The 20220-nt window shown below is 39.2% G+C and overlaps 2 protein-coding genes across 2 annotated transcripts in view; one reads left to right on the plus strand and one right to left on the minus strand.

Annotated features, from left to right (window-relative positions):
• GFM2 (GTP dependent ribosome recycling factor mitochondrial 2) overlaps positions 1-10180 on the plus strand; it is a 60681-nt gene extending 50501 nt beyond the window's left edge. Inside the window, exons 17-21 of the mRNA XM_044005409.1 lie at positions 2861-2999; positions 3441-3626; positions 3865-3980; positions 4991-5173; positions 7782-10180. Coding sequence (XP_043861344.1) covers positions 2861-2999; positions 3441-3626; positions 3865-3980; positions 4991-5173; positions 7782-7910 — 753 coding nt within the window. The 3' untranslated portion in view covers positions 7911-10180. The remainder of the gene's footprint in view (positions 1-2860; positions 3000-3440; positions 3627-3864; positions 3981-4990; positions 5174-7781) is intronic.
• Positions 10181-10716: 536 nt separating this feature from the next.
• Positions 10717-20220, minus strand: part of HEXB (hexosaminidase subunit beta) — a 35189-nt gene continuing 25685 nt past the window's right edge. The window contains exons 11-14 of the mRNA XM_043981251.1: positions 15222-15396; positions 12019-12109; positions 11687-11791; positions 10717-10901 (exon numbers count right to left, since the gene is read on the minus strand). Coding sequence (XP_043837186.1) covers positions 10853-10901; positions 11687-11791; positions 12019-12109; positions 15222-15396 — 420 coding nt within the window. The 3' untranslated portion in view covers positions 10717-10852. The remainder of the gene's footprint in view (positions 10902-11686; positions 11792-12018; positions 12110-15221; positions 15397-20220) is intronic.

Consider the following 20220-nt stretch of genomic DNA (forward strand, 5'->3'; position numbering starts at 1 on the left):
CTGGTTTACATGTTCACAAGCTTAACAGTAAGACATGTGACCAATAAAACTCAAAAGTTGGGTCAGAACCCTGATGTGAATTTACATACTGTGCTGAGTGGATGTTCATGATGACCTAATTCAACAAGCATTTTCATCCAAAAAAGGTTAAATTATATCTGGGTCTTCTCTCCCCCCCCGCTTTTTTGGGGGGGCAGGACAATGAGGGTTAAATGACTTACCCAGGGTCACACAGCTAGTAAGTGTCAAGTGTCTGAGGCTGGATTTGAACTCAGGTCCTCCTGAATCCAGGGCCAGTGCCTTACCCATTGTGCCACCTAGCTGCCCCCCTGGGTCTTCTCTTTTAAGAAGGCAATGACATGTATAATATATTTTAGGAAAAATTTCTTTAACAATAATTAATATGTTGGCACTTGAAAAGAGTGAACTTCAGTTAATTATTCTGTTTGTTTTTGGAGGGGCAATGAGGGTTAAGTGACTTGCTCAGTGTTACACAGCTAGCAAGTGTCAAGTGTCTGAAGTTGGATTTGAACTCAGGTCCTCCTGAATCCAGGGCTGGTGCTTTTATCCACTGTACCACCTAGCTGCCCCTCAGTTAATTATTCTAATGAGATTACTCCCAAATGGACCTCTGTGTGTGTGTGTGTGTGAGAGAGAGAGAAATTTTTTCTAGTGAGTATTGGGTATCATTTCTGAGAGCCCCATTTAGGGGGAGAGCATTGAGATGCAATAAATTGTGCACAATGAGGCAGCCAGGATGGTGAAGGCCTTCAATTTCATTGTTATATGAAACTTGTTTGAATAAGAGAACCCCCAGGTTGAATGAAGTTTGTTTGTTTGTTTTCAATGAGATGTTTAACCAGGAGGTGGAATTCATGATAGTTGTCTTCAAGGGTTTGAAGGGCTATCTTGCTAGATTTTGCAGTATAAATATAAGTATAAATAAGAGCTAAAAGCTACCCAGAAGTGCCTGGGAAGACTATGGCTTCCCTTCCCTATCGGGTCTTAGAGCAAAGGTACTTTGTAGAGAGGATTTCAATCAGTTATAGGTTGGACTAGATGGCATCTGAGGTTCCTTCCAAATCTTTAATTCTATAATTTTGAGAGTGATTCAGATATTTAATATTTGTTAATGTTAGGCAGACAGATGTGTTTGTGTGTATGTATGTATGTATGTATATGTGGTTTATATATATGATACAGATGTAAATAATTTTTAAAGCACATCATAACTTTTACTCTGTACCTCCCAGTGTTGCTGCGAATAAAGAGTTTTGTACACATTAAAGTGTTAAAGAAGTCTCAGCCATATAAGTAATAATAATAATGATGATGATAATAATAGCAATTATTGACTTTTAAAATAATCACATTGGGAGGCTATACACTCATACCAATGAAGCTGCCATCACTCAAAACATTTCAAACTCCTGTTATTAAATTGTTTTTAGAAGCTGTTTACAAGCCAGGTGAATCAGTCTTGCTAATTTATAATCACAGCTTGTTTTTATTCTTGTTTTCTAAACAAAAATGGTATTGCTCAGGTTGATCACTCTCCTCATTCAACAGATGTTTCCAAATGACCTTTGGCTGTTGACAAAAATCAAAATCACCCTCTAGAGTTTGAGTCACCATTATTTTGAATAGGATATTCAAAAGACTATGTTGCAAAGTCTCTGAAGGTAATTCCAAAACAGGAGTTCCAAAAAATGTTTTTATCAATGGCAGTACTTTGGAATAACATCCGAAGGTTGCTCATTTGAGAGGAATAATACTTTCTTAGAGATATCAGTTCTGTTGTGGGATTTTTTGGTTTATTTTTTAAAGAATAATCATATCTCATAAACATTTTCTTAATTATTATCATAACCATTTGGTATATATCTTTCCTTTTGGTTTTATAATTTTGGGAGACATTGTATTGAAGTGAAAAGTGCACTTGGCCTTTGAAGTTACATAGTATTTTTGTGACATTGAACAGGTTGTGTAATTTCTCTGAGACTCAGTTTCCTCATCAGTAAAATGGGGATACTGCTGTACCTACCTTTAGTTCTTGTCGTTCAGTCATGTCTGACTCTTCCAGCCTCTTTTGGGGTTTTCTTAGCAAAGATACTGGAGTAGTGTGCAATTTCCTTCTCCAGCTCACTTTACAGATGAGGAAACTGAGGCAAATGGGGTTAAGTGATTTGCCCTGGGTCACATAGCTAGTAAGTGTCTGAGGCCAGATTTGAATTTATAAAGATGAGTACTCCTGACTTCAGGCCCAGCACCTCTATCCACTGCATCACCTAGCTGCCCTACCTAGCAGAGTTATGGTAAAGAAAGCATTTTGTAAACTATAAAGCCCTGTGTATATGAGTAAGGGAAGAAGCTGTGATTATGTCAGTTTATGGGAATTTGCTGTTCCACTAGCATAGATTGCCCCCCAGTAAATAAGACCTAGGGAGTCATTTGAGGAACACAGACTAAGTGGCTTGCCCAGTATCAGAGAGCTAATAGGTATCCATTGAAGAAGAAAATTTAAACTAAGCTAATGTTCCTCTTGAAGGCCTTTTTGACTTTAATTGGAAAAAAATATATAGTCTCTATTTTCACTGTCATTTTCCAAGTTCTTAAAATATACTTTTGAATCCTGTTTTATTTTCAAAAGTCCTTGCTGCCATATTTGGCAAAAGGGAATGCAGCTAATGGGATAGTGTAATAAATATCCCTGCCTGAGTGTGCCTTTTCCAAATATTTTCCTCAGTTTGGACAGTGCAATGAAAGAAACTAAATCATTACATAAATAATATAGTATGTGTTCTCTGAAATTATTTTCCTGTTTCTTGAATTTTGGTTTTTTTCTTCCTCTTTTCACCAGACTATTCTTTGTGGCATGGGGGAGCTGCACATTGAGATCATTAATGACCGCATCAAGAGGGAATATGGAGTCGAGACTTTTCTTGGTCCTCTACAAATAGCATATAGAGAAACCATCCTAAACTCAGGCCGTGCCACAGGTACAAAAAAAATTTATGACACATTGGTTCTTCTTGTATTTCTAGATGTCTAGATCATTTCATTTAACTAAATGTTATCAAGTAGGGATCAAGACATAGACAAAAACAAAAACAAACAAACAAAAACCAGCTTGTTTTCCTGCTGCAAACTACACTTATGCCCACCAGTCAGAAGACACTTGTAGGTAATCAAGTTTCAGAAAGCAGGCAACAACTTTTTGGGGGTGACTTGCCTAGTGCAGCCATCCATTTGTGGGACAGTTAAGTGGTGTGTGTGCGCTATTCTTTTGTCCTAACAAATGCCAGTGCAACATCGTCTTGTACAAAAGACAATAACCAATTCAATTCAAGGAACATTAAGTGGCTACTTTTGTAAAATGGTGCCTTCCCTTAGGATACACATCTTCACTGTGTAGTAAATATTTGCTCTGTTGGTTACAGATACGTTGGATAGAACATTAGGAGAGAAAAGACATTTAGTGACTGTGGAACTGGAAGTGAGGCCATGTACAAGAGAAAAATCCGAAATAACCCCTGTTATTGATTATGCTGAAAATATCAGGGAGGAGCTTCTGCAAGAGTTTCAAGAGGCCATTGAAAATGGAATTCATAGTGCATACCTGCAAGGTAGAGTGTGTAAATTAGAGTAAATTAGTAAAGTAGCTTCTCTCTTACTATTCTCATCTCTCTCCCTCTCCTCTCTCCCTTTCTCCCTCCCTCTCTCCCTTCTTCCCCCATTGGAAATAAATTTCACTGTAGTATCCATCTTGACATTTTGTTTTTTTGAACTGTTTACTTCTCACTTCCCAGTGATGTAAAATAGCACATGTAAAAGGCTAAAGTATTTCTGTTTTTCCCTGTCTAGGACCATTGCTTGGATTCCCAATCCAGGATGTTGCAGTTACTCTGTGTTCATTGACACTTCACCCTGGCACCTCGACAACAATGGTTTCTGCCTGTGTTTCCCGTTGTGTGCAAAAGGTATAAAAATATTGTCCATGGTGCTTGAAGGTCACCTTACTCAGTGTTATTATTCAGGCATTATTACTAGGCCTTTTTGGCCCATCCCTCTTCAGCTTCCAAGTCAGTAAGTTGTTTTTTTTTTTCACATGAAGCCTACCCCAGGATTTCATTGAATCTTTTTTTATAATTTCACTTTTATTAGCATGCTAATGTTACACTTATTCCTGTGCCATAAGCTTTTGTTTCTTCATTTTCTTTTTGAGTATCTTTTTCTTTTGAGCAATGTCCTCTCCTGGTTTAGGAACAATTTGTTCTTTCTCAGTATCATCTCAATACAAGAAGGGGCCATGTATGGCTTGATTCAACCATGAGCCCTGTAAGTACACCATCACATTTTGGGAGCCTTGTTTACCTGGATGTACTCAATGACAGGAGAATCCATATCTGAACCCTTCAGTTCCACATTACCCTCTGCATTATTAAGCATACTCTTTTTTTTTTTTTTTTGCAAGGTAATGAGGGTTAAGTGACTTGCCCGGGGTCACACAGCTAGTAAGTGTCAGGTGTCTGAGGCTGGATTTGAACTCAGGTCCTCCTGAATCCAGGGCCAATGCTTTATACACTGCTCCACCTAGCTGCCCCAGAAGTAACTATTTCTTACTATTTGTGGATAAGGGAATTTTGTGCAAGATTCATGGGTTGTGGGGGCAGTTGTGGTGGATAAAGCACTGGCCCTGGATTCAGGTGGACCTGAGTTCAAATCTGGCCTCAGATACTTGACACTTACTAGCTGTGTGACTGGGCAAGTCACTTAACCCTCATTGCCCCACAAAAAAAAAAAGAAAAAGAAAAAGAAAAAAAAGATTCATGGGTTGTTTGTCCTGTTAAGATACTCAAGTTTAGATACAGGGATTTTGTTGTTGTTATTGTTTGAATACATTAGTGAGGAATCACTATTTAGTTCTGTAAAATTTTTATGCTTTGAGGAATTTTATTTCATTGGAACGCTTTAATATCTTTATTCTTAGGCTTTAAAGAAAGCTGATAAGCAAGTTCTGGAACCCCTAATGAACCTGGAAGTTACAGTGACCAGTGACTACCTCAGTGCTGTCCTAGCTGATCTTGCACAGAGAAGAGGCAGCATTCAGGAAATCCAGAGTCGTCAGGATAACAAAGTTGTCATTGGATCAGTTCCTTTGGCTGAAATGATGGTATGGACTATTTTGTTATTGGAAATTTCACATTCTTTGAGTATCATTTACCCGAGGGATGTAACTGTATGAATAAAATCAGAAAGACTTGTACTCAGAGGAAAGGTCAGAGTCTTTATTAAGAGAAAGTATATGAGTTTCAGCAACCAGGAAGTACTACTGTAATTTGGTTTTGAGTGATAGAAGCAACTGTGAGTCCCTGTCTGAATATAAGGAAGACAAAATACTAATCTCTTCTTTAGCACAAAAATATCTCAAAAGGAAAGGTGCAGGGCAGCTAGGTGGCACAGTGGATAAAGCACCAGCTCTGGATTCAGGAGTACCTGAGTTCAAATCTGGCCTCAGACACTTGATACTTACTAGCTGTGTGACCCTGGGAAAGTCACTTAACCCCCATTGCCCTGCAAAAAAAAAAAAAAAAGGAAAGGTGCCAATTCAGTGAACTCCAAACCAAATAGGATCACAAATTTAAAGCAAGAAATAACCTTTGAGGGCATCAACAAACATTTGTTAGTGTCCACCATGCACCAGGCTTAGTGCCATAGGCACTGGGCACAGAGACAAATGTGTAAACCATTTCTGACTCAAGGAGCTTACAGTCTAACTAGGGGGGACAACAGGTACATTTATGAGTAAATACAATATATATTTAAAGTTACTTAGAGGAAATTTCTAGCAGTTGGGAGGGGATGGGGATTGGGAAAAGCCTCATATGGAAAGTGAACCTTGCAGGAAAGTAGGGATTCTGAGAGATGAAGGTAAGGAAGGAGTACATTCAGGCCTAAGGGACAGCCAGTACAAAGGCACAGAGGTAAGAGTTGGGGTTCTGTGTATTGGGAGCAACAGGAAGGACAGTTCGACTGGATTGCAACGTGCACAGAGGGGAGTAATAAACAACAAGGCTGGAAAAGTAGATTGGGGCTCAGGTTGGGAGGAGCTTTACATACATAACTCTTGTTCTGTTTGAAACAGACTGTTATCTATTATATGTACTGTGTTCTGCATCTTCTTTGCAGGTGAGTGGGTTTATTAGGATCCAGATTTCATGATTAAAAAAAAAAATTTGGTAAATACTATAAAAAGATGACTAAACTGGCAAGGCCATCAGAGTCCCTAGACAGGCACAAAACAGATCACCATCAGGATAGTGGGGACCTGAACAGACAAGTACTGACTACCTAACATTAGCATGTACTTTTTATTGAAAGATAGCATGGAAAAAAAATAATAAAATAAAATACAAAAGAAAGATAGCATGGTCTACACCAGTAGTGACAAACAGAAAATGAACCTCAGTTGTGTTCTATTGATTGACCAAGAAAACCACAAGCTAACATTTTCTGTGTAGCATTGTTTTTACTTATCTTTTTTTTTTTTAACTTAAACAATTTCCCAAACACATTTTAATCTTGTTTGAGTTGCAACTAGACAGTTTTGCAGGAGTAGCTGTGAGTTTGACACCTATGGTCTGGACAGAAATATGCTTGAGTTTTAAGTTCAGCTCTTGTCATTAACTTCATTAACTTCTCTTTATTACTTGATCTTCTCATCTGGAAAATGAGGGAATGGACTACTAAATTATCTCTATAGTCCTTTATCAGCTATGTAATATCCTGTGGTTTTGACATACTTTAAATAAAGCAAACTTGATTTGGAAACCATAGCTAAATAAAATCCACATATTTTTTTAAAAATAGTTTATGGTTTCATTTGTGAGGGCCAAAATTTGATATACGGAGCGTTATTTGGGTGACTTGCCTCAATACTGGGGTCCTGGAAATATGAGGGACCTTTTAGGTTCTCCCTCTGCTCTGAACTGCCCTTGTTAGATATTTCTCCCAGGCCAATAAGAAAGGAGCCTCTAAGCTTTAGTTCACAAAAGGATCAGATTTTATTATTTGGGAGTTAATTAAACAACAAAGGTGAAACTAATAAAAAAAATCAAAGCTAAGGAAATAGGAAAATAGAAATACAGAGAAATGCTCTTAACTCTAAACTTAGCCTATGTGATCCTCAGACCGTTTCCAGTTAAGCTAGTTCAAAGAAATTTACGGTTTTCTATAATTAGCTCACCAACCTGAAAGTTTACAGTTGCTTGTGGCTCCAGAACATGCACCACACATCACCACCACAAGAGCCAAGCACGAAAAGGCCAAGTCCCAGAAGACACCTAGTGTTCCGGAAGCACCCTCCGCCTCCCTTTCAGGGAAGCATTCAAGCTTTCCTTCCCCAAAAGGGGAGTTTCCTTCAAAGCTGCCTATGGAGAGTTCTTCTGACCTCAGTAGCATACATAACTTCAGGGGTGGGCCAGGTGTGGACCTTCCAAATGAATCAGCTAAAAACTACAATATTAATCTTTAACACACAATGAAAATTAACTAATCAGTTTGAGTCTTAACTTCATTATTTTTCTTTGCTTTTTGGGGAGGGGGGTAGTTTTTTTTTTTTTTGTGGGGCAATGAAGGTTAAATAATTTGCCCAGGGCCACACAGCTTTCTTTGCTTATTTTTAATGAAGTGGTCAGAAAGAGTGGGAAAAAAGAAATTGGGGACAGATATTTTGATGTTGAATGACTGACTATCATTTTCTGTGAAATTACTCTGTTTAGGGATATTCAACTGTGCTCCGAACTTTATCATCTGGCACTGCAACTTTTGCTCTAGAGTTGTCTAATTATCAAGCTATGAACCTTCAGGACCAAAATGCCTTGCTCAGTCGAAGGAGTGGATTGGCCTGATTGTTTTAATCACATGGAAATGAAAAAACTGGGAGTTCATTATCTCAGTTAAGTCTCTTCATTGTATGAAGATCCCCGTTAATGACTTTTCCTGAGAAGGGAGATACCAGTCTCATTTATGACATGAAACGTGAGCTGTCCAGGTTATACTTAGTACTTAATTAACTGGTCGGATACACTTGTTGACTACTGGAGCCTTGCTGGGTAAGGCATGATAAGGGATCCCCCTGAGTGTCTTTTTGAGTTGCCATATTTTTCAAAAACACTGGGCTGACTTAATTTGTTGTTGTATCCCAAGCTGAACTCCTTGTGTGTCCTTGGGAGGCAAGAGAGGCACCAGCTATCTATGGGATTACTGCTTGTGAAGTTGGGGTCTTCTGCAGATAAGGGGACCCTTCTATCTTGTAGTCTAGCAGTCCCCATGGGAAAAAGAATGTGGCTGTTTGCTGTTGCCCCTTCGCTCCTCCCCATGGGGAGTGGTTTTGGTGTCCTTTGATGCACTGTTCTCCCTCCCATGTTACACCCTTTCCTGGTATCCCCACTTCCCTTTGTCCTGCTATAATAAAAGTGTAAACTTCTGTAAAACTTTGAGCCCATTGAGTTCCCATACAGGTTCATTTCTCTTGTAACAAGCCTGGTTTTTACATAAGTCTCATGACCTGATTGCCTATTGACATTACTGATGATCATTTTAATTATTTTAAGTAGCCTGAGCTAAGAGAGCTTTCTCTCAAAAGGGAAGTGGACAAAACCTATGAACGGTTTTCAAAGGAAGAATTACCAGCTATTAACGATTATGAAAACAAGTTCTAAATTAGATTGTCTGTAGTTTCACCTCACACCCTCAAAATTGGCAGATATCTCGGTCCATTTCAGAGGGACTTTGAGACCCCAGATGGGCAAATTAATACACAGTTGATAAAGCTGTGAACTGCCGCAGCCATTTTGGAAAACAATAGGAAATTGTCTAAGTGACTAAACTGTTCATCACCTTTGACGTACTGGTATAGCAAGAAGGCCGTGTGTAGAAACAGAGTTTCAGTATATACCAAAAGCAGAGTTGTTGTAGCAAGGAACTGGCAACAAAGTAGATGGTGAAATGGCTTAACTGTGGTATGGCGAAGGAATGGAAATGTGCAGGAAGAAATGACAAATGTGAAGAATGTGGAGACACATGGAAGGATCTAAATGAACTGATGCTGGGGGTGAAATAAGCAGCACTGGAATGACTACACATCTGTAAATGAAAAGATGCTAAGAGGCCAGGCATTGGAAAGCAGATCATGAAACTTTCCTTCCTGTTCCTCCCAGCTGAGGCAAGACTGAAAGGGCAGATTGTTGCATTCACATGAATTCACCATAGCAGTTGTTCTTGCTCAGCTGTTTTTGTTACAAGGGGAGGTTCAGTTCTAGGGATCCAGGTATGAAAGTGATATAGAAATTCTATAATAACATTTATTTGCTTATTTATTTATCTATCTATTTATTTATTGTAGCCTGCTTTTTCATATTTTTTTTTTAAAATTCCCTACACAGTAAGTAGATGTTCACTGTTAGGGTAATGGCTAAATGAATTGTAGTGTGTGAATGTGATGGAATATTATTGTTCTGCAAGAAATTATGAATATGGAGAATTCAGAGATTTATTTGAAAGATACAAAATGAAGTAAACAGTGAGGAAAACAGCATTTGCAATGACTACAAGAATCTAAGTAGAGAGAAAAAATAAAATGAATGTTGTGTAAATATAATGAATGGCCTAATTTGTCCCTGAAGCCAAGATGAGGAAAATGTATCTCCTCTCCCTTTTTTGAAGAAGTGAGGTACTATGGATATGGAGTAATGCATATACTCTCAGCCTTGGTCGATGGGTTGGGTGATTTTGCTAAACGGTAGGTTCCTCTTCCTTTTTGGCCCCTCTATCCTCGATTCCAAGGAATGGCTTGCTAGTTAGGGGTTATATTTGGAAATGAAGGTGATATAAAAATAAAAATCTCAAAAACAATCTTTTCTCTGAAAAATGTTAATATCTCTGACAAGAAAGAGTATCATCTACTCTAGGACATGGTATGTCCTAAGTGTTTCATTCAAAAGTATATTTAATACCCTCATTCAGCTGATATATAGTAGAAGCCCAAGTTTTGGCATGGGAGGCACATTCTGTGAAAGGGATTGTTTCTCCATCCTGCACTGGGTTCAAGGCACTAGGGAAAATTTTGGTTTGTCTTGACATCATTCTCCAGATTCCCTTGCCTGTCAAAGTGCTTCATGCTCCAAAATTATCTAGATCCCATCAAAACTTCCATTCTCTGAGAGAAACAGATTCTCAGGTTATATATTAAAGTGGGCTGGGCAATTTAGACTGATTTTAATAACTGATAGCCTCATGACCTTCTTAGGAGATACTTGTGCTTTTGAGCGAGAATGCTTGACTGAGGAAGTCCACTCTATAGGCAGACTGGCTTGCTGTTCCTGCTTTTCTTTGTCCTGCCTACAAGGGCAGTTGTAGGCAATGAGGGTTAAGTGACTTGCCCAAGGTCACACAGCTAGTAAGTGTCAAGTGTCTGAGGCCAGATTTGAACTCGGGTCCTCCTGAATTCAGGGCTGGTGCTTTATCCACTGTGCTACCTAGCTGCCCCCCATGTTCCTGCTTTTCAACCCCCATCTTTCCTCCTTCCATTTCTGAATGTGTATCTATAGGTAAACTTTCCAAGCTCTTTCCTCTGCCTTCAGAGTCCTCTATAAGTCATGAAGGGGATAAACTTCTTCAGGGCTATACAATTTAGTCTTCAAGAATATAATAAAGTATTTTTACAAAGATAGATTTTATTTGTAAAAATCTGTAGTTTAAATTTCAATTTACATTATTTCAAAATTAAGTTGATCACAGTGCAACCACCAACTGTAATGGTTAGTACCCCATCCTGCTCCATTTGGACACTTCACAGTTCACAATATCCAGTAAAAAGAGGTTCTGCTGCTATTTTACGTCTGTTAAAAGAGAGAGAAAAACAAAATGAAATGTTTAAATTAAGACAATTTTTTAAAATTATAAAAATATCTGATCTGTTAAGTTTATCCCTGGAGAATGACTTATGCCTTGGTTGATTTTTAATTTTTTTTAGCAGAAGTTTTAGTTGCTACTGCATAAAAGGTATTAGAAAAAAAAGGGATAATACAAATATTTTGGTGTTAACCTTTAAATTCTTGAAGAACTGGTTATGAGATCATTCAATATGAAAGTGACCTTAGTCATCTGGTACCACAGATAAGAGAACTGAAACCCAAGGAAGCTCACAGAATGAGACACAGAAAGGATCTCAGAGGTCATTTAGTCCAGGCTCCCTAATTTCATAGTTGAAACTGAGGTACAGAAAGTTAAGTGACTTGACCAATGTCACACAAGGAGTAATTATTAGAGGTGGAATTTGAACCCAGGCCTTCTGATTCAAGAGCCAGTGCTCTGGAATTGTATTTTAATAAGCCTCGAAATAAAAACTATTTAAAAATTAGATGTACTTCCCCCATCCCTACCCCACTATGAATGATGGAATAAAGTACTAAATGCTTTAGGCATTTAACCTAATAAATGGTCTTAAAAGCAAAAAAGGCTATATGTACTTCAGTGTTCGAGACTCTACAATAACAGATAACTCCTCTCTCTAAATTAAAGTCCTTATTTTTGAAGTGTCCTTCATTTCTACTTCACATGGTAACTGTCTCCCATCTCTCACACCCAACTTCAATGTCCCAGTTTGGTGATACCAGAGGCTCACCTGACCATGCGGCAGCGATGTTCTGTCAGTCTCTCATAAGCATCATCCAGGTTTCGGACAGTTTTGGGGCTCCAAAGTCGCTCCCCTACAGCACTTGCTCGAGGCCTACAGTGTACATCCCCAAACAAATTGGTCACGTAAGGCTTCTAAATAAGTTAGGTCTAAGTCAAATGATCCATACTACACAGGTAATGCTATTCCTGCATTAATTCAGGGATAAGTGCACACCTCCATTATTTCAGGTAATTATTTAATCTTTACTTCTAAACTCGAATTTGACCACATTTACATTGAACTATCTAAGCCAAATGGCACTTTAAGTTATACCATACCATAATCTGGGAGTGAGATTAGTTTCATCCACAAATTCTCCCCAAAGGGCAGCTGTTCCACCAATTAGGAGTTCTTTCTGACTTTTAGTCCCTGAAATAAGATACAAGTTGTAAGTAAGAAAGATATCTGCTGCATAAGGTACATAGAGAAAAGCCTGTACTACTACTGACCTTGGTCTGTTCTTTCATTGTCTATTCAAAATAGACAGAAAAACTCACCCCTGTCTCGTCTGATAACAATATTAATTTCTGGAATGGCATAGAACATGACACAACTTCTTTTTTTAGAAGTATTTTTTTTTTGGTGGGGTAATGAGGGTTAAATGACTTGCCCAGGGTCACACAGCTATTAAGTGTCAAATATCTGAGGCGGGATTTGAATTCAGGTCCTCCTGAATCCAGGGCTGGTGCTTTATCCACTGTGCCACCTAGTTGCCCCCTCTTTTTATGTTGTTGTTGTTGTTGTTTTTTTTTTTTGTGAGGCAATTTGGGTTAAGTGACTTGCCCAGGGTCACACAGCTAGTATGTGTTAAGTGTCTGAGGTCAAATTTGAACTCAGGTCCTGACTCCAAGGCCGATACTCTATCCACTGTGCCACCTGGCTGCCCCATAACGCAACTCCTTAACAAAGCTTTTGAGGATTTAAGGGGAAGGGTCACATCCATGTCATGATGTGGCATTTGAATACAACTTTGGTGGAAATGAATACCTATAATAAATAATTACAAACTAATAACATCTGTATGGTGCCTTAAGGTTTACAAAGCACTTTTATACATTATTTCTATTGTTCCTAAGGACCCTTGTGAGGTAGGTGCTCAATTTTACAATTGAGGAAACAATCTCAGGCGAAGTGACTTGCTTGGGGTCGGTCAGCATCTCAGAAAGGAATCAAATCCAGGTCTTTCCAACTCCCTATCCTTGATATCACATTGCCTCCTGTAAGTAGGTTGTGGTAGTAGTAGGTTGAGTGAGTTGTTTTGGGTTTTTGTTGGGACAGAATCGCTCCATCTTCCCCCAAGCTGGAAGTGCATGGGCTACTCACAGCCTGATACCACCACTGAGGAATGCAGAAGCTTTTGGGGGTGGGGGGGGCGAGAGGGGTGCAGGGCAATGAGGGTTAAGTAACTTGCCCAAAGTCACACAGCTAGTAAGTGTCAAGTATCTGAGGTCAAATTTGAACTCAGGTCCTCTTGAATGTAGGGCTGGTGCTTTATCTATCCACTGCACCACCTAGCTGCCCCCCAGAATGCAGAAGCTTTGACCTGCTCTATTTCTGACCTAGGCCAGTATGATTTTCCTTAGGCAGCCTGGAAACCTGCTCCACTTCCTGAAAGCTTGTCATTAGTGCTAGATTCAGCATTTGTCAGGTACCTGGCTAGCTTAGTTCACTAGAGCTCAGAACTCAAGAGCTCAAATGATCTACCAGCCTGACTCCCCAGTAGCAGAAGCAGGGATAATAGGTGTGAAGCACCATGGACAGCTCAAGTTCATTTTAGAAGATCTATAGCAATAGAAGCTGTTTTCTTTGTAAATAATGATTAAGTTCCACTGGGTCAAAAGCCTCGGGTCTAAAACACTATAAGGGCCTGAAGAAAGGCAAGGGTTTCCATAAGCATGAGCTCATTAAGACATATCTAAAATACTATCACTGAAGATGACACAGTAAATGAATATAGGTATAAGCTGTAGAAATCCATTTTCCCAACCCCTTTGAAAAGGCACTTTAGGGGGCAGTTAGGTGGCACAGTGGATAAAAACACCAGCCCTGGACTCAGGAGGACCTGAGTTCAAATCTGCCCTCAAGACACTTGACACTTACTAGCTGTGTGACCCTGAGCAAGTCACTTAACTCTCATTGCCCTGCCCCCAAAATAAAAAAAAAGGGTACTTTATATACTACACACATTTTATATTCCTAAATCGGGTAGATTTACATTTTTTCCCCCTACTAGGTCTAAAAATAGCCAATTCAATGAAAATTCAACAAATGAAATTAAAAAAATTCAACATTTATTAAGCATCTACTTAGTATGTACTTGGTGCTGGGGTTCTAAAGATAAAAAACAGTTTTCGCAAACAAGTTTACATTCTACCAGTGGGATATAGCTAATAGCAGTAATCATAATCATAATCATAATCATAAGCTGACATTTGTATAGTGCTTACTATATGCCAGGCACTGTGCTAAGCACTTTACATTTGTTATCTCATTGGATCCTCACAACCCTGGGAGGAAGGTACTATTATCCCCATTTTACAGATGAGGAAACTGAGGCAAACAGGGGTTAAGTAACTTGCCCAGGGTCACACAGCTAGGAAGAATCTGAAGCTGAATTTGAACTTGGGTTTTCCTGACTCCATGATCTATCCACTGCGGCACCTAGTGCAATAATTTCTGGAAAGAGGTCATTAACAACCAGAAGTATGAGTTCCTGCTTTATTTAGGAGGTGGCATTTGAACTTATATAAAGCTTATATAAAAGCAGTACGAGAGATAGAGGAGCAGCTAGAAGACCAGTTTGGAACATAGTAAAGAGGGTTAAATGAGTAAAATGAGACTGGCAAGCTCAGTGGCAGTCAGATTTTGGAAGGCTTTACAAATACAAGGCTGAAGGTTATGTATTTTACCCTGGAGGCATTGGGAGCCATTGAAGATTTTTTTAATAGGGGAGTGCCATGATCTGGTTGATGGCTTTGGCAACTTTGTGTGTGGCTATGGGAAAAGAGGGAAGGGGATGTAGTGAGAGATGCAAACATGCAATTTAGGACTGCTCAACTATTTTCTACTTCTTGTTTCTTTAAGAAAACACTTTGGGGGGCAGTTAGGTGGTGCAGTGGATAGAGCACTGGCCCTGGAGTCAGGAGGACCTGAGTTCAAATCCCGCCTCAGACACTTAACACTTACTAGTTGTGTGACCCATGGCAAGTCACTTAACCCCAATTGCCTCACTAAAATTAAAAAAAAAAAAAACCACTTTGGGAGCAGCTAGGTGGCACAGTGGATAAAGCACTAGCCCTGGATTCAGGAGGACCTGAATTCAGATCCAGCCTCAGACATTTGACACTTATTAGCTGTGTGACCCTGGGCAAGTCACTTAACCCTCATTGCCCTGGAAAAAAAAAAGAAAAAGAAAAAAAAGAAAACACTTCAAAAGTTAATTTTTATAATTTTTTTAAAGCACCTTATAGATATGACTTACCATTAAAATCAAGGGGTTCCACAGCATAGTATTTCTTCCAATCTTGTCCATAACTAATGTAGTCTAGGTACCAAGGGGCTGCAAGGACAGTAGTGTACCCAGCTGCTGTAACTTTCTGTAATTCCTGACGATAATTTTCGCCTACCCACACTTCAACTATAGCGTCTTTCTTAAGCTAGAAAGAGTACAGTATACATTAATGGAATAAGTAAATACAAATGAATTTTGAAAATCACTGGCAGTAACCAAAAATTCAAAACAAGAGGCTAAATTTTCCTTAAAATACAAGATATCTTTGTGTCACCTAGCTGCCCCATGATGACATCTTTAGGGTAAAATTGAGGGGTGAGAGGAATGCACTGGGAGAGGGGGAAGGGCAGAGCTAGCATGGGGTGAAATTCCACATGAAAGGAACAGGAAAGGGTTTATGGAGTAGAAGGGATGGGAGAGGAGCAGGGCAGTAAATGAATTTTACACTCATCAGAATAGTCTCAAAGACCTTAATCTCAGAGTTGGCTCAAGGAGGGATTAACACACACACACACACACACACACACACACACCCAATTGGGTGTTCTATTTAATTTGGGCAGTAAATGAGCCTAACACTCTTCAGAATTGGCTCAAAGACCTCAATCTCATCAGAATTGGTTCAAGGAGGGAATAACATACACACTCAATTGGGTGGAGTAACCTATCTAACCCTGCAGGAAAATAGGAGGGGAAGGGGATAAAGTGAGAGGGGCAAAAGAAGGGAAGGCATTTTGGGGTGGGGAGAGACAGACAGAAGCAAATCCCTTTTGAAGAGGGATAGGGTGAAAGAAGATAGATAATAGAGTAAATATCATGGGGAAGAGAATAGGATGGAGGGAAACAGTTAACAATAGTAATCGTGAAAAAGAGAAAAGGGGGAAAAATTGTACAAAAAATCTTTATAGCAACTCTTTGTGGTGGCTAAGAATTGCGAATCAAGGGAATGTCTATCAATTGAGGAATAACTGAAGAAGCTGTGGTATATGATTGTGGTGGAATGCTATTGTGCTAGAAGGAAATGACAAACAGGATGATCCCAGAAAAACCTGGAAAGACTCATATGAACTGATGTATAGTGAAGTGAGCAGAACAGGGAGGACATTGTGCATAGTGACAGCAGTATTGTTCTATGAGCAATTTTGAATGACTTAACTACTCTCAGCAATACAATGAGCCAAGACAATCCCAAGGGACTAATGATGAAGCATATGATCCACTCCCATAGGAAGAACTGATAAAAAGAGCACTTGTGGATTGAACATATATAACTTCTACCAGACTGGTTGCTGTCTTGTGGAGTGGGGAGGAAAGGGAGGGAGGGCGAAAAATTTGGAACTCTAAATCTTGTAAAAATGAATGTTGAAAACTACCCTTACATGTAACTGGAAAAAATAAAATAAATGTTTGTTGCAAAAAAAACCCCAAACAAATGCAGGGCATCCCAAAAGTCTTAGTCTAGTTAAGCTTGTTTACAAAATAATGTTCTTTCCAATTACATGTAAAAATAATTTTTAACATTTGTTTTTTAAAATGTCAAGTTCCAAATTATCTTTCCCTCCATCCCCTCCCTGAAATAAGCAATTTGATATATATTATACATATGCAATCAAGCAAAATATATTTCCACATTCAGTTAAGCTTACAGTAAGCTTTATAAGCTTAAAACTGCACTTTGGCTTTTGGGACACTGTGTGTATGTATGTGTATGCACTTACATACACATATCTACCCTTATTAACTAATCAACAAGCATTTATTAAGCACCTACTGTATGCACTGCACTGTATTCAGCGCTGAAAATACAAAGACAAAAAAGCCAGCTCCTACTGTCATCCCCAAAGTGTGTGCCTCCCTTCCTAGTTATAGGACTTTAACACTAAGAACTCAGCATAAAGATAACTCCTGTGCTTGACAACATGGGCCTAAAAGAGTCATGGCTGAGTCCACTGCAACCTCTACCACTTATCTTCCTGTGGGAACTGAAGGTACATGAAGGGACTAATCCCAGTGGCCTCTGGGAGAGCAGTAATAAATACTGATGACATTAAATTTCTGTCCTTTGTCCCAGCTGAAAGGCACAGGCTAAAAAAAGGCAACAAGTTTAAACAAGCAATTAAAAAAAAAACGAATTTCCATGCTAGGCTGTATAAATCATAAGCAAAAAATGCTCTGAATCTTCCCCATGATGACAAAATCAAGTATTTCCCTTTTGTTGTGTCTCCTTCCTTCCTGAATCTCCTACCAGAAAAAAAAAAAAAAAGGTAGATACTGCCTACTTCAACTTGACAGTCAACAAACAGCACACCAAAGGCTTTATAATGAAGGGAGGACTGGAAATGGATACTTCAGTGGCTCCCTAGGGACATGTAATTCTGCCAGTGTGGTAAAATGCAGATCACACCCCCTTTATGCATTAGTAGAGTTGCTCTGAGGAAAATGGTCATCACCCTACTGTCAAGTTGGTGATGACCCACAGATAAAATACAGATTCCTTATCCTGGTACTTTGAGATCCTTTACAATCTGACTCTTTAAAGACTTCTTTCAGTCAAGCAACAATCATACAATGTGTCTTACAATGTTGAAGACACTGTGCAAAGTACCAAGGATACAGAGATTAGACTGAACTAGCACCTGCCTTCTACATTCTGCATGATTCTATGCTCCTCTAGTCAGAGTGGACCACTGAACATTACCTTACCTCTTCCTGTCCTTTCCCACCTCTGTGCATTTGCTCAGGTTGTCCCTCTTACCTGACACACTCCTGTTGTGTGGAAAAGTGTTTTGTAATTGTGTTCATAGAGTTCCTGGGTTTGTCTTGACAGGTAGACTCCCAAGTATTTTATATTGTCTACAGTTACTTTAAATGGAATTTCTCTTTCTATTTCTTGCTGCTGGGCTTTGATGGTCATATATAGAAATGCTGATGATTTATGTGGATTTATTTTATATCTTGCAATTTTGCTAAAGTTGTTTCAAGTAGTTTTTTAGTTGATTCTCTAGGATTCTCTAAGTATACCATTATATCATTTGCAAAGAGTGACAGTTGTTTCCTCTTTGCCTATTCTAATTCTTTTAATTCCTTTTTCTTCTCTCATTGCTAAAGCTAACATTTCTAGTACAGTATTAAATAATAGAGGTGATAATGGACATCCCTGTTTCACCCCTGATTTTACTGGGAATGCCTCTAACTTATCCCCATTACACATAATGTTTGCTGATGGTTTTCAGCAGATATTGCTTATTATTTTAAGGAAAGTTCCATGTATTCCTATGCTCTCTAGTGTTGTTTGTTTGGTTGGGTTTTTTTGGTGAGGCAATTGGGGTTAAGTGACTTGCCCAGGATCACACAGCTAGTAAGTGTCAAGTGTCTGAGGCTGGATTTGAACTCAGGTCCTCCTGACTCCAGAGCCAGTGCTCTATCCACTGCGCCACCTAGCTGCCCCTTCTCTAGTGTTTTTAACAGGAATGAGTGCTGTATTTTGTCAAAAGCTTTCTCTGCATCTATTGAGATAATCATGATTTTGGTTAGTTTTGTTACTGATGAGGTTGATTATGTTAATAGTTTTTCTAATGTTGAACCAGTCCTGTATTCCTGGTATAAATCCCACCTGGTCATAATGTATTATCCTAGTGATGAATTGCTATAATCTCCTTGCTAATATTTTATTTAAGATTTTTGCATCAATATTCATTAAGGAAATTGGTCTATAATTTTCTTTCTCTGTTTTGTCTCTGTCTGGTTTAGGTATCAATACCATACTTGTGGCACATCCCTTCCTTTAAGGTCCAGTTTAGGAGCCTCCTTTGATCCACCTCCAATTGAAAGTAATCTCTCCTTTCTCATACTGTACTTTGTCCCCTTCTCCCCTACCCTTATCACTTGCTGCCTAAATCATATTTATATGTGCACAGGCCTTATCCCTGTTGTTGGACTGTAAGAAGCTATTTCTTTCATGTTTGTGTTCCCAGGGCCTTGTTTATAGTTAGGGATAAAGACAGGGACTCCTTTCCATTTCTCTGGTTTAGGGAACTCCTAGTAAATCTTCCAGGTGAGGAAACTCTCTGTTGCCAATGCAAGTTGGCCCTTTCTTTGCAACTCATAATCTTAGAGAATTGCCTAGGACTCTAAGAGATTAAATGAATTTTCCAAGGCCACAGAGCCAGAATCTGAACTCAAATCTTCTTGATTTTGAGGATGACTTTCTATCCACTAGGCCATGCTGCTTCTCTGCTTATGTTAATACTTATCATCAGGGGGGCAGCTAGGTGGCGTAGTGGATAAAGCACCGGCCCTGGATTCAGGAGTACCTGAGTTCAAATCTGGCCTCAGACACTTGACACTTACTGGCTGTGTGACCCTGGGCAAGCCGCTTAACCCCCATTGCCCCGCAAAAATAAAAACAAAAACAAAAAAACCCAAACTTATCATCACTTCTTTCAATCCATCCCAGTTGTTCCACTGATTAGGGTTTGGGATGGAGATTATTATTTCTTTTTTTGTTTTGTTTTGTTTTGTTTTTTTGCAGGGCAATGAGGGTTAAGTGACTAGCCCAGGGTCACATAGCTAGTTAAGTGTCAAGGGTCTGAGGCTGGATTTGAACTCAGGTCCTCCTGAATCCAGGGCCAGTGCTTTATCCACTGTGCCACCTATCTGCCCCGAGATTATTATATCTTAAATAAGCAGCTTCCTTTGTGAAACAAACTCTCCCAATGCAGGTTGCCACTTTCTCTGTGACTTAAAAGAACAGGGGCAATGAGAGGTTTAAGTGACTGTCCGGGATAACCCCACCAGTGCATACCAAGAGGGAAAAGGTGAACCCTCATCTTTCTCCGTCTTCCCTGCCAACTACCTATCTATCACTTTTTCAACTGTGTGTGCATGTGTACATGAGCACGCGTGTGTGCACATACACACACACACACACACACACACACAAATAAATAGAAAAGCAAAAAAGTTGGCC

This window comes from Dromiciops gliroides, chromosome 1 (assembly GCF_019393635.1).
Source record: "Dromiciops gliroides isolate mDroGli1 chromosome 1, mDroGli1.pri, whole genome shotgun sequence".
Lineage (NCBI taxonomy): Eukaryota > Metazoa > Chordata > Mammalia > Microbiotheria > Microbiotheriidae > Dromiciops > Dromiciops gliroides.